Source organism: Vanessa atalanta, chromosome 1 (assembly GCF_905147765.1).
Source record: "Vanessa atalanta chromosome 1, ilVanAtal1.2, whole genome shotgun sequence".
Lineage (NCBI taxonomy): Eukaryota > Metazoa > Arthropoda > Insecta > Lepidoptera > Nymphalidae > Vanessa > Vanessa atalanta.
In genome coordinates this window covers 7,912,324-7,925,475 of record NC_061871.1, presented here as the reverse complement: position 1 = coordinate 7,925,475, position 13,152 = coordinate 7,912,324, and the positions used below count along the sequence as shown (strand labels likewise).

Genomic DNA, 13,152 nt, shown 5'->3' with positions numbered 1-13,152 from the left:
GTATTACATGAAGACAAATTTAGTTTATTAATATAGTGCACAAGACTAATAAACACGTGCACGCTCTTAATAGTTTTACATGCAAACTCCGGGCTGATACTTCGAATCTGTTGCCAGATAAATCTATGACCTGTAATTAAACGATATGAACTTTTCTAAGCTTAGACCAAGGATATAGAAAAAATATCGTATTCAATGAAGAATATTTGATCTGAATGTGGAAGTACAGTTGAACGTCGATTAACCGAATCGCCATTTATCCGAATCGGTCCTGAACGTAATATAAGAAATTAAAACCAGTACAAAGTAATTTTTGTTTCGTGGTGTTGTAACAAGTTGGTACTCGCTGGAGTCCAGATATATGAAAATTGTTATAGTTGTAGAACTGTGTTTGTTAAACTTAATAAAGTTTATTCTATGTGTGATAGTTCGTTTTTCTTTATTACCAATCTATGTCCGATTGTCCGAATTTTAGATTATCCGACACCGGCCCCGATTAATTCGGATAATTGGCGTTCTACTGTATTTATAAAATGAGGACGAAAGAAAATAATTACAATTGTATATTTATATCACTTCTAACAATATTGTTGTCTTTGGATTGACACCTATTTATAAGTATAGAAATATTATTTCTGTGCCAAGAGTAGTACCATATCAACATACATGCTTAATTTATTGCAATAATAATATAGGAGAAATAAATGATATCGCCACAGATGATATTATGAAGAAGAGATACAGATAAATAAAAAACGCAGTGTATTCAATCGGTTCATAACAGGCTAGTGAAAGACGATGGTCGTGGTTACATTGGCAAATTGTAATTATAGCTATGCTACCTTAACTATAAATACAATTTGTCTTCAACTTGTTTAGATTTAAACAATATACATTTATTCTGGACAAAGCATAACTGTCCAGGAGAAATACAGTAACTCTTATTTATTTACAAAAAAAAAATCTATCACGTAGCGTCCCGATTGACATATTATGCGAGTATTTTCAGAAATACCGCGGCTCTTTGCGTCGGAGCAGATAAAGTACCTTTTTATTTGACAAGACGGTTATCACGACAATGATTTCTGTCACCTACATACGTACACAGACTGTATATTATGAAGAGGTTCTGCTTTTAATATTCCTAACATCTTTTAAAGCAATATAGACGATTTAAATATGTGCTTTGGCCGGTTAAGGAACAAATTGTTATGATGCAAATTGACATCAGTTGCATGTCGATTATTTTTTCTTTTTGGGTATTTTAAAAATTTTAAAGCATTAGAAATTTTGTAGTGGTTTTTTTTTTTTATTTAAAAATATAAAGATATTTTTTACGTGACATTTTTACGTTTTTAGTTGAAAATGGCAAATATTCTTAACTTAAATATTCGTGATGTAGCTTAAGTAATTAACTTTAGCTTGTATAATTATTGTTTATGGCTAATAAAATATTCAACGTCGCTGATTCACTGTCAGTCAGTGATTCTGTTGTGACGTATTTGGTTATATAATGTATAGTGATGACTTCCGTAGGTTTTTGTTCTCAGGCCAAAAAATAAAACCTCGGGAATACCAGGACGGAAACTGTGATTCACGAACTGATTAATCGTCTTACTTTTAGAATTCCGTGAATATCTAATAAATTTGGTCTTCGCGATTCAAATTTCTTAAAGTATGCACTTGGTCATTTAAGAATTTAGCTGATTATTTTTCTATGCCTATAATGTATAAATGGCGTTTTACTCAATACGAATTCAAACAATCATACATATATAACATACTAGGATATATAAATATGAAATAGTCAAAACTTTATTAAAGTTATAAGGCGTTTGAACGTGCGTATTTATAATACAGCAAAATTTTTAAATAGAATAGAAAATGACAAATTACGTGGTGTATAAATATTATACGATAATTATTCTAGGACTCGCATTGTATAAAAAAAACTACTATAATTGTATATAACAATAATATACATTTGATTTTGTGAGATAGTATTAATTTAATACTTATTGCGTTCTATTACATACTTGCAAGTAACTAATGAACTCTATTACAACGAATATAAAAAAGTATCTAATTACTAATTTATGTCTTCTCCAGTACTACTCGATTAAGATGCGCAGTGCGACATCAGAATTTTTATTGTTGTACGATGAAATAAATTCCACAAGAGCAGCTGCAGATCATGATATTTGAATATAAATCCTATGCGAGGTCGTGTCTAAATTCCGTTTCGAAAAAATAGTTCTCTTTCAAGTACTGTCCTATAAATCTTGAAAAGACAATGGGTTTGCGGATCGGTCAATTAGGTTATGAATATTTCATAGATTTTTTACATAATTTAGTTAAAATGCGCAGGTGTTCTTACGTATTTTGCATGTATATCAGTAATTATAATTAAATAAAACACACGATTCGTGTATATGTGATACAAATAATGATTGTTACAACAAAACAGCTTGGCGCCGTCACGTCTTTTTAAAGATCAGCAACTTACGTCAAATTAGATCACTGTGTTATTTGTTATACAATATAAACAGACTTCTTAGATATATTAAGAAATAGAATTTTTTAATGTTAACAGCACGAAGACAAGTGGGCAAGAGAGCGGAAAGACATCGGTACAGTGAGAAGTTAAAACCATTCCTATTGCAATTATATAAGTTCACTCATTCTTCACCTACCGCACGGAACTACATAGATCTCTGTATCATTTATAACATGTTTGTAACACAGTTTGTGTTGTTGTACACAGTTTTCATTTGAAAATGTTTGTATTATGTAAATAATGCATATGCTTAAGTAATGTAATTATGTTTTTATAATCCAAGGTATTAATAACCAGTCATACCTAATTTCAATTATAGATAAAAGTATTGTGTGCTATCTACTAAATTCGCACAACTACGAATAAAAACAAACATTTTTGTAGTAAATATATATAAATTATAGGTATATGTTTGGTATTAACATATTAATATTAACTTTATAAGCTTCAAAATAAAACAATTTATGTCAGACAAACAGTAAGTAAGCATTCCCTGCTACACTTCCTTTATGTAACTCTTATGTTAAGCCTAATCTGTCGATAGGGTAATGTTATGACTGATCATCTGCATAAACTCGAATCAATATACCTATTTTATTAAGATCAATTTCGGCTGCGCCGGGGGACGACTATTGCATACAAATAGATACAAATTTATAAATCGCGTTTTAAGGTTAGGCGTGTAATTATTATAAAGGCTCTAGGTTCTAAATCTTGTCGCTGCCACGATGCATATTTTATTAGTGTTTACGGAAGTTTGAATTTTTACGAATATATATTTTAAATTTAATTTTATACATACAATTTACGCGAACCTCCATTACGACAAACGTTTGTTTGTTTGCAAAATTTGATTAAATTATTTTTTATATACTTTTATTAGTTAAATATTCTGTCTTTTCGACAGCTCTGCGCCACTACAATAGGAACTATAGTCATTTCAGAATATAATATCGATCATTACTCGATGAATAACGTTTTGCAAGTAAGTCAAACTAGATTTTTTAATAGAAAATATTACTTTATATTTTGTATGTTTATTAGCAACTAGCTGAACCCGTTTTAGCCGCTTGAAATTTATAAAACTGAATAGCACACAAACCCTAATCCCCATTTTACCATCTAACTCGCTTCAGCGCTTTAAGCGTGAAGTGGTAACAGACAGAGTTACTTTTACATTTATAATATTAATTGGGATTTCTTCATAATTTGTTACCTTAATTTTTTTATTGTTGCCTATGTATCTTTTCTTACTTGTTATACGAATGAAACTTAAAATTATGGTGAATGATATCTAATCAATTGGAGTATATTATTATTATATTTTCAATTGATAGCTAAGAAGTTTTTATCAGAATAATCCTCTTGTTTCAGTTATTTTGTAATTTTTATTGGTGTTTTTTTATTATTGTTTCTTTAGTGTCTTTGACACCTGTATCCTAAAAGAACTGATCTTATTCTTATACTAGAAGTCAGGATAACTTCGTACGGGTAAATTCATACAAAGCTACTTAAAAACCTTGTGCCATTAAGTTGAAATTAAAAAATTCAATACATAGTCTATAATCGGACGTATAGTTTCAGAGATCTCATTATGAGTGGTATTACGCATATGTATATAGATCACAAGTCCACAAAATACAAAAATGTGTAGCAATACTAATACTTTTGTTATAATCATTTCCTAAGATAGGTTAGTTGACAAATGTCCTATTTCCGAAGTCGGAACCATATATAAATAATTTGATGTGTTGTGTTTCGGTAAGAAGCGTGAGGCAGTGTCATAACAGTCACAAAAGACATATTATCATCTTAATTCAGCTGGTAATACATTGACTAATGAATGTTTAGATTTTTTTACGGAAAAGTATTTTATTATGTCATTGTTGGTTAGCGAAACCAGATGGCTTTGCATGTTTCTTCCTAATAAAAAAAAGGAATATGAAATAAAAAAAGTGATTTACATGCACGCACATGCACTAGCGACTAATCTACAGTACGTTCACTTTTGCACGTGTAATAGATTTTTCTTACAATCATCAGAACGTGTCTCCTCGACGTCTTTAAATCGTTGATAAAGCGAATTCGTTTCAAACTTTGCCGAGGAATGGATGGAAAAATTGGCATAACAACAAATCAATGACATCTTTCGCATGAAAATCGTGTAATAAGTTCTCCGAAGCTGTAACCGTATTCTAGGCATACGTATGAAATAAGTAATCGTTGATGGTGCGCGCGCGCCTCTAACGGTGGTGATCCTTCCAGCTTGCCGACTGATTGTATTCAAATATGGCGTGATTCTTATTTATACAGCGCGTACTTTTTGTATTCATTAATAATTAATTAATATAAAATTAATTTATAGCAATAGTCAAGCAATGCAATGCACGTTATCTAGAAATATCATAGGCATTTTTTATTTCAGTAATAATAAGATTTCAGACTGGGATATGTCGTATATATAAAAAAGCCGAGACCTTTTTATGTGGGAGCACGTATGTACATATATAATATGTATTATATACCTACTCTTAAGTCACAAATTGAATTCCACACGGACGAAGCACAACATAATACACTTTTAATGGAATCTATGAAATATAACTTTTACTAACTGTGCTCTGTCCCTTTAAAATTAATATTATTGATCAGACTTTACTTAAGGAGAGTAGATTTTACTTAAGGACGTGGTGAGAGAAGGAAATCGTAAAATATTTAAAAAAAAAGTATTTTATGTCCAACGCTGCCTGAATATTTTGGCGTATAAAGCAATACTTCACACAGATTTATTTACGTGAAAATCCATCCTGTATATCCGAATGAGTGCGTAGTACATTATTCGCAGCGCGTGCGCATCTCATTGTCGTGTCTGCGCGCGTCTCGCTCTATGAATACCATTACTGGATTTGGCACTTTTTTAATCTATCATATATGCCGACTACACACGTAAAAGAGTTTGAAAAAATAAATGATTATGATTTTAGTTTAAATTTTTCTTATATTTAAAAAAAGAAAAAACTAATATTTTATTTCAAATTTTTAAGCGGAGTAAGAGGAAAACACAGAAATGTTATATCTCTTATTAACCTATCAACTGACGAAATATAAACAAGTAAGTATCAAACATATGTTTATATTCATAGTTGAAATTAAATGAAACTTTAACAATACATAAAGATAAGTTAGTAAGTACAAAATACACACTGTAGACTGTTTCCTATTTTTTTCTTGTGATAAGCTTTATTATAAATTCCTACCCATTTTGGAATTTGGATATGGAATAGTGTGGCCCTAAAATGATCTACACTTAGGTTTAAAATTAATAAAATTAATTTAATTTTTAAAATCTGAAAACTGATATCTGAATTGCGTATCATAAGGACATGATAACATTTCTTTTATTATTAATAATAATTAATAATAAAAAAATACTGTAGTTTCAGAGTATTTACTAGGGAAGTTTTTTGTACATTATTATTTTTATTATTAATTATTATAATTATTAATTTTTTTGGATATTTAAAACAATTGAAATAAATAGCAAAACTAATATAAATAAATATGTCAATTATTCTCGATTCTCGATAGATTTTTTTATTTATATTGAAATAATAATTAATAGGATACTAAGGAAACCTTTTGCGCTTTTTAGCGGAATATATTATTTTAATATTTCAAAATTTGTAAAATGCAACCGCTTCTGTAAAACTTTTCACTCCAAATAAAGGGCACAAGGAGTGTGAAGTGAGTGAGTTTCACTTTAAAATATTATATTTCATATTCTTCTTTTTTGTATCTCATTGCATATTTTGCTTAATTTATTTCCTTTTTTATAATTATAATCACAGTTTGCACCATTTAGGACTGTAATAAATATTACTTTTATCTAATAAATTGTAAGTGTTAGCATTAGCAGCCTGTAAATTTCCCACTGCTGGGCTAAAGTAAGTAAGTAATTGATATAGGAATTACTAATATTATTTTCAGTTTTATTTTATTTTAATTTTCATTAAAGGGAAATATCCTTATGATTAATAATAATTATATATTATAATTTATATCTTACATTATTACAAAGACAAAAATAAAAGAAGCTTAACTCTTAAATTTATTTATTTGTATCATGAGTTTAATGTGGGTTGAAAACATGGCCTGAAGCGAGGGCGGTGCGTGGACCAAACCAATTACAGAGCGGTGGTACAGAGATGCAATGATCTTAATAGGCAGATTACCTTTAGTCCGACGCTTGATGGTCCATTAACATAATTAAAATTGATGTCTGCTCAATGATGCGGTTACAAAATTGGTGAAAAAGTGTCTATATACTATTCGAACCATAACAGGAAAAAAGCTAAATAAGTTGTTTATTTAATAGCAAATTGACGCGATAACATATTCACTATGAATTTGCGAAAAAATAGCGTTCTGAACGTCGACAAAACTACTGTCGATTTTGGAAATTTTGGAAGTAAAATTAAAGTAGTTAGGCAAGTGTTATAGTGTTGTATTATATATAAACTCTCAGTAGTGCACAATATAGCCGAGCTATTAGCAAATTACATGAAATACGTAATTCTAAGGTTTGTTTATCTTTATTCCTATATCGATTGGAATAGGCTTTATATACCAGTGGGTTGATTTGGACTGCAATCGATAATGATTAAAATGATAAATTGATGATTGATCTTAAAAATATTTTTCCCTTAATCGTAATTTCTTCTTGTGTACTTGACTAGTTAGAAAATTACATTATAATGATAATGTTAATGGATTAATAAATTTTCGTTTCCGCGACTCGGGCGCCATCTTGCAAGTTAGTTCTAGCGTCAGTCCTCGCTTGACGATTACCGGATTGACTCTTGATATGGAGAACTGATTCCACCACAACCTCTTCTACCACTTGCTTGTTGTTTTCTGTAAAATATAAGTTAATACTGTTAAAATGATTTATTTATACGGTATTAAGTTCTGGTAAGGTTTTGACAGAAAGGTATATATTATTTATTTTAAATTGAAATTTATTATCTCCCTTTCTTGTTTGGTATAATTTGATATATAGTATACGGTAGAAAAGTCAGTAATTGGTAGAGATAGTTTATTAACACGGGTATTTTAAGATAACATCAAATAAGTGAAGATATAAATAATATTCCTATTTTAATTTAAATTAATCTGCAAACCTTCAAGCTTGATATTTACATTAGCACAGTACGAGAATTGCATCAACTATTTATATGATCTAAAACTCGCACTACATGTTACCTTTTGTTGCTTTTATGTTTAGCGATCGATAGACTCTTGGCGCCATTTATTTTTAGAATAACTTACTTTGCATTCTTCACACATACAACTGTGCTACTTCTGCTTATAGAAAAAAAAAAAAAAATACCTCAGAGAATTTGACTCGCTGTAATATTAAATATGAGGTCGTACTTTAATACGAATTAGGAAATGTTTTGGTTACACATTATTTCTTGACATTTTAAACTGAGGTTTGTATTTATCGAATGAGCTATGAGTCAGTTGTAACAGCAATATAATATGATGCAAGTGACTCATTATGACAAGTTACGATTGTTATGTTACTTGGCGTTGGTTACACATTGTGCATAAGTTAATCATGGACACTATTAATTGTGTATTTAAATCTATATATTAGATACATATTCGTTTAAATATTTACGATGTCTTCATGGTCGATTTTAGCCACAACTGCCGTTCTCTAGGAACGCTAGCTCTAATGGCGCATGACAATTAGTGCATCTGAGTGCGCAAAAACAAGTGCACTCTTATAATCCGATGAGGCAACAAATACGATCCGTCCAAAAAGGGTTCAGGAGCAGGACCGACTTGGACAGGTTTACGTATTTACCGATCCATAAGTGTATAGACATTGCTAATTTCTAAACTCGGATTTACTACAGCGAATATCTTGTCAGAAAAAACCTAAACGCTTTTTAATTGACAGACGTGCCGATCAAACCTTGGTTCTCGGAATATAAGCTTGTCACAAGACCAACTAGCGATATCATATAATATACGTATGAAAAATGCATTTGAAATGCAGTTTAAATTCTTATTATTTTGTCATTGCGCTTTTTTTAAATCAACGGCTTTGGACGTCTGACCTTTGACAGATGTTTGCGTATTATACTTTCAAGGTAATTTTTTTATCTTTTTGTTTTAATAATATACACATTTACTTTATAGTAATTAAAATCATATAGCAGATAATATTGAAAGATAAATTTCACAATTTTTTTAATAGTAATTTAACTAAACAAAATTTTTTTAACAGTAAAGTTTAAAAACGGTTAGCAATAATCTCAAATTATATTAATCAATAATTGTATTTGCTTAATGTTTTATTAAAATCATTTTTTATTATACATACATTTTAGTATTAATCATACATTAAAATTTAGTATTAATCATAGATATACATTTTTGTATGAGAATAAAATAGATATCCATTCCTTTGTATTTAAGTTTGCTAAAAAAAATCTTATGACGTAAAATATAGAAAAAAATATCGTGAATCAATTTTGACATTTCAAATTTAGAACATAATTGTATAAAACACGACACTGATATTTGAGAATTAATGTTTATCAATAAATTTAGTTATTGAATTCAAAGTTACCACTTACGTAGCATAATGAATTATTTATGTAATGGTTGTAAGTTCTTACGTCACAATCTTTACAACGCAATACACTCGCGTATAATATTTACTTATTTTGCCATATTTATACAATACGATTTCAATTAATAACAACAGACTTATACAAACGTTATTCAGAATAATTAAAATGATTACTTAGTATTTTTTGTGCGGGTAAGCAGCAGGTAGCAGATTTTTCTGATGAATCTCAATAACGATATAAAACTTATTTGGTAACCAAATTTAAATCTTCGACTATGGGTTCGATTGGTGCATTGTATAAATGCCATGGCCGTATTTAGTCAACAAATATTGTCTTTCAATTTCTACTTTATATGTATTGATTTAAAATACAAAATAACTGTTGCTACATACCATTGTTACCGAATTGAAGCTTAGATTGCGGTGCAGCGGACACGAAGACGACGTAGAGAAGGAATATCACAAATAGGAGACGCATGGTGAGTGGTGTTTTGAGTTGGTGGTAACGCGGGCGATTCTGTAGCGACTCGGCTGTGGACAGCGAGCGATTGTCAACAGTCTCACTTGCGTGCAATCTAGGACGCGGTGGGTGATTCTAGATTTTATTTAAGTATCCTATATTATTATTTGTGTAGCGTTGTATATATCATAGTATTAAATTAATATATAAATATTAAAATGTAAATTAATACATGTAGGTACACATGTATGTGCTTTTTTAAATATGTATACTTGTAACAATTGATAGTGGATTTATAAATAAATAAGTAAATATAATTAAATATTTGTCTGTTCTTACCTTCTTTAACTTTAAAATTACTTATATGTTAGTTATGTTCAACATAGTTTTGTATAATTTTTTTTCATTTATTGGAAGATATGTCTTGTTCATGCGTTGTCTCATTTTTATTTAGGTACAATGTATATTTATGTTATACCAGAAAATATATAAGTACGGGAATAGTTTATTTTAATATTAGAGAATTGTCCACCCGATTGCATAAGTTGAAGAGGTGGGTGAGAGCTTGAGAAGCGAGTGCGGGTCGCCTGACCGCTTCGGTTATCGTGACAAGCTAAGCGATTGAATAAACGTAAAGCGGTTTCATACGTGTATACAAATTGTTAGCCTTGTACCTCACAAGTTTGTCGAGTTGGCTGCCTTCTTCCGTATTAGAAAAAAATATATATTTTCTTTAAAGATTTTTTAAAAAATAAATAACATTATATTATTTTAAATAACATTCATCTTCTATACATATAATTAAATTGGAGTGTATGTTTGTAATATTGAAATAATCGCTTTTTTCCTAATGCATATGTATGTATACACGGTACATATACAAAATAACATTTTTTTCAATTTTAGTCTGTCTGTATTGTTTGTTTAATCTCTGGAACGAGACTTTCACTAGCAGAAAGCTGATGTAATAAGGAGTAACTTAGGCTACAACAAGAACTTTTTTGTAAAATTCAAACGCGTACGAAGTCGCGGGCACAGGTTGCCTTAAATAAATTATTTATAATTTTAACGGCCTAAGGCATTCTTCAATTATATTATTTATCTATGAGAATCTTTAAGTATTGATTCATAACTTATTAAATGAAATCGCTTTTTCTTAAGCAGCGTGTGACATGAACATAACCAGATATTAGTACTCAGGAGGCGTACACTTATTCACTAGAAGTAATTAGCCTTATTAGTAATGGTGGCATATTGGCATATAAACTTGTCCATACAACTTCTGCATGTGAACTAAATAAATAAGATAAAATGTGAAAATAAATAAGTCAATAAGAAATTGAATTTATTTTCGTACATTAAAACTCATTTAAAAAATAAATCATTGATAATTTATTGCTTATTTTAATTTTTGAATAAAATTAACCAAGATCTTTCGGAGAAGTAAAGATCCTCACTTATTTTATTAAAAATCGTAAATAACAATTTTTTTTAAATTTATTTATACTTTATGATTCAAGGCATGAATACAATACAGAAAAAATGCTTAGAACTAATTATTGTGTAGAACGTGGAGTTTTTAAGCTCTTAAGCCATTTTTGTCAAACAACCATATCTAAAGGGAATTTTTAATATGACCGGGAAGGTAGTGAAGCGTTAACGTCACCTACAAATATGTCCAAACTAAAACTTAACACACACACACGCATAAAATTCAACTTAAATATTACTATTTACTATTTAGAGTCCTGATAATTTCTAAGTTCTTTGATTTCACAAGTTTTATATTCACAACAACAATGAAGAATAATTCTTCGAATAAGAAGGCGCATTAGGATTAAATTACGCACAGTACAGAAAATAATGCAAATTCCAGCAATAGCGTAGCCTTTTGACCCACAGGAGTTAACTTGAAGTTTTAAACGAAATTTTGGTACGTGGTATTTGGTGACATTTTCAAGTCATTCGAGCTTATTTAATTGGTCCTAAATTAAGATATCATACATCTGCACATTCAAAATATTAACGGTGCGAGACTTTGCTAACATAATTTTAATAGGAGTTGGTAAAACAGAAATTTAGTTTAAAAATGGGTTAAAAGTTGGATAGAGCCAAGTCCTTTTGGAATATAAATTTGGCGGCACGTAATTGTTGAACATATCCTTGTGTATCCACTCTAAACTCCCAGGATAGTTGAAATTTCTCGATGGTCCGCTAAAAGGGTCGTTCATTGGCCACATGATTGGATTAAACGGATTAGCCCATGGATTTGCATTTGACTCAATATTTCTAGATTTGGCTGAAGATGAAACAGCTACACCCCCTGGATAAAAGTTTATAGAACCTTCGGCTATATTACCATCAGAATCTTTCCTCCAATTGATATTATTTGGGGCCATGTTTGCCATATTTTCATTAGATTCCATATTTTGCTTTAAAGCTTTTTCATCTTTTACTGCAAATGGTATTTTATTATTAAGGGAAGGGAAGAACTGAATACCCCCAACTGAGGATACTCGCCCGTTTCTTGACAATATTCCAGCGGCACTGGCAACACCCACCATACCATATCTTGGCGCTATTGGTATTTCACTTTTATAAATATACGGCTCAGTTCCATCGAATTTATCTGTTAAAAGAATAAATGAATTAGATTTAATTAAATTATATCATTCTTCATTGTGTCAAACTTAAGTTTGAATGATGATATAATTATTTGTTCAGTCACGCTATAAAAAAATAATTAATAATATATTAAAATGTATATTGTTTTTTTTTTTTTATATTAAAGTAATGAATTGAAAACATTTATTAATTGATTTGAATAATGCATATTATGCTTGTTTAAAATAAAAACAAAAGAAATATTATTTTAATATAATATTGTACGAAATAAAATACCTTATCTTTATCAACGACTTTTTAGCACAAGCTCTTTGAGAAACATATAGAAATAATATAATCAAGTCGAGATGTGATCTTTCTGTAAAATGGGTTGACCCAAATATTTTCTAATATTAAAATAAATAATAGTACCTGCATAAATATTTCCGATTACAAATATAGAATACAAAAACACTTTTGAAATGGGAGACATGGTGTGAAGCGAAACTCGAAATGCAACGGTTATACCAACGTCATGCTATATATTCAGACAGAAATTACATGTTTACCATCGCCGTTTTATGAACGGGACTTAATAACTTTTAGTTGACTTCAATCTGCATAATTGATTTGATATAAATCTCATTCAGTTTAAATGCGAGAAATGTTCAATTGATACGTATTGTAACCTATACTTCGGATTGTAATAAGATATAATAACACCGTCAAGGTGGCCGTTTCCTTGTGGTGTTACTAATCTATTCGTGATGAGTGTATTGAATGTTCAATGATTGTTGTTTTTGCCTCATCTTTGCAAGCTTCTTTGAACTATAACAGTACTTTTATTACTTCAAGATTTAAGGCTGTTCCTAATATGATAGAATC

The 13,152-nt window shown here is 29.7% G+C and overlaps 2 protein-coding genes across 2 annotated transcripts; both read right to left on the bottom strand.

Moving 5' to 3' along the window:
- Window positions 1–6,652: 6,652 nt before the first annotated feature.
- On the bottom strand, window positions 6,653–9,767 carry LOC125064066. Its single transcript, XM_047670848.1, has 2 exons — window positions 9,597–9,767; window positions 6,653–7,471 (listed from the first exon to the last, which is right to left on the bottom strand). The coding sequence occupies exons 1-2, from the start codon at window positions 9,679–9,681 to the stop codon at window positions 7,329–7,331; spliced, it is 228 nt and encodes a 75-aa protein (XP_047526804.1). The 5' UTR covers window positions 9,682–9,767; the 3' UTR covers window positions 6,653–7,328.
- A 1,374-nt stretch (window positions 9,768–11,141) lies between these two features.
- On the bottom strand, window positions 11,142–12,760 carry LOC125077591. Its single transcript, XM_047689550.1, has 2 exons — window positions 12,700–12,760; window positions 11,142–12,292 (listed from the first exon to the last, which is right to left on the bottom strand). Exons 1-2 carry the CDS (start codon window positions 12,758–12,760, stop codon window positions 11,742–11,744), a joined length of 612 nt encoding a protein of 203 aa, XP_047545506.1. The 3' UTR covers window positions 11,142–11,741.
- Window positions 12,761–13,152: the final 392 nt, after the last annotated feature.

What these genes read in the sequence shown, in the direction of transcription:
- LOC125064066 (XM_047670848.1), bottom strand. Translation starts at nt 9,681, where the DNA reads ATGCGTCTCCTATTTGTGATATTCCTTCTCTACGTCGTCTTCGTGTCC. An exon ending in GCTTCAATTCGGTAACAATG is followed by an intron (nt 7,472 to 9,596) that starts GTATGTAGCAAC and finishes TATATTTTACAG; the next exon opens with AAAACAACAAGCAAGTGGTA.
- LOC125077591 (XM_047689550.1), bottom strand. Translation starts at nt 12,760, where the DNA reads ATGTCTCCCATTTCAAAAGTGTTTTTGTATTCTATATTTGTAATCGGA. An exon ending in AATCGGAAATATTTATGCAG is followed by an intron (nt 12,293 to 12,699) that starts GTACTATTATTT and finishes TTCTTTTAACAG; the next exon opens with ATAAATTCGATGGAACTGAG.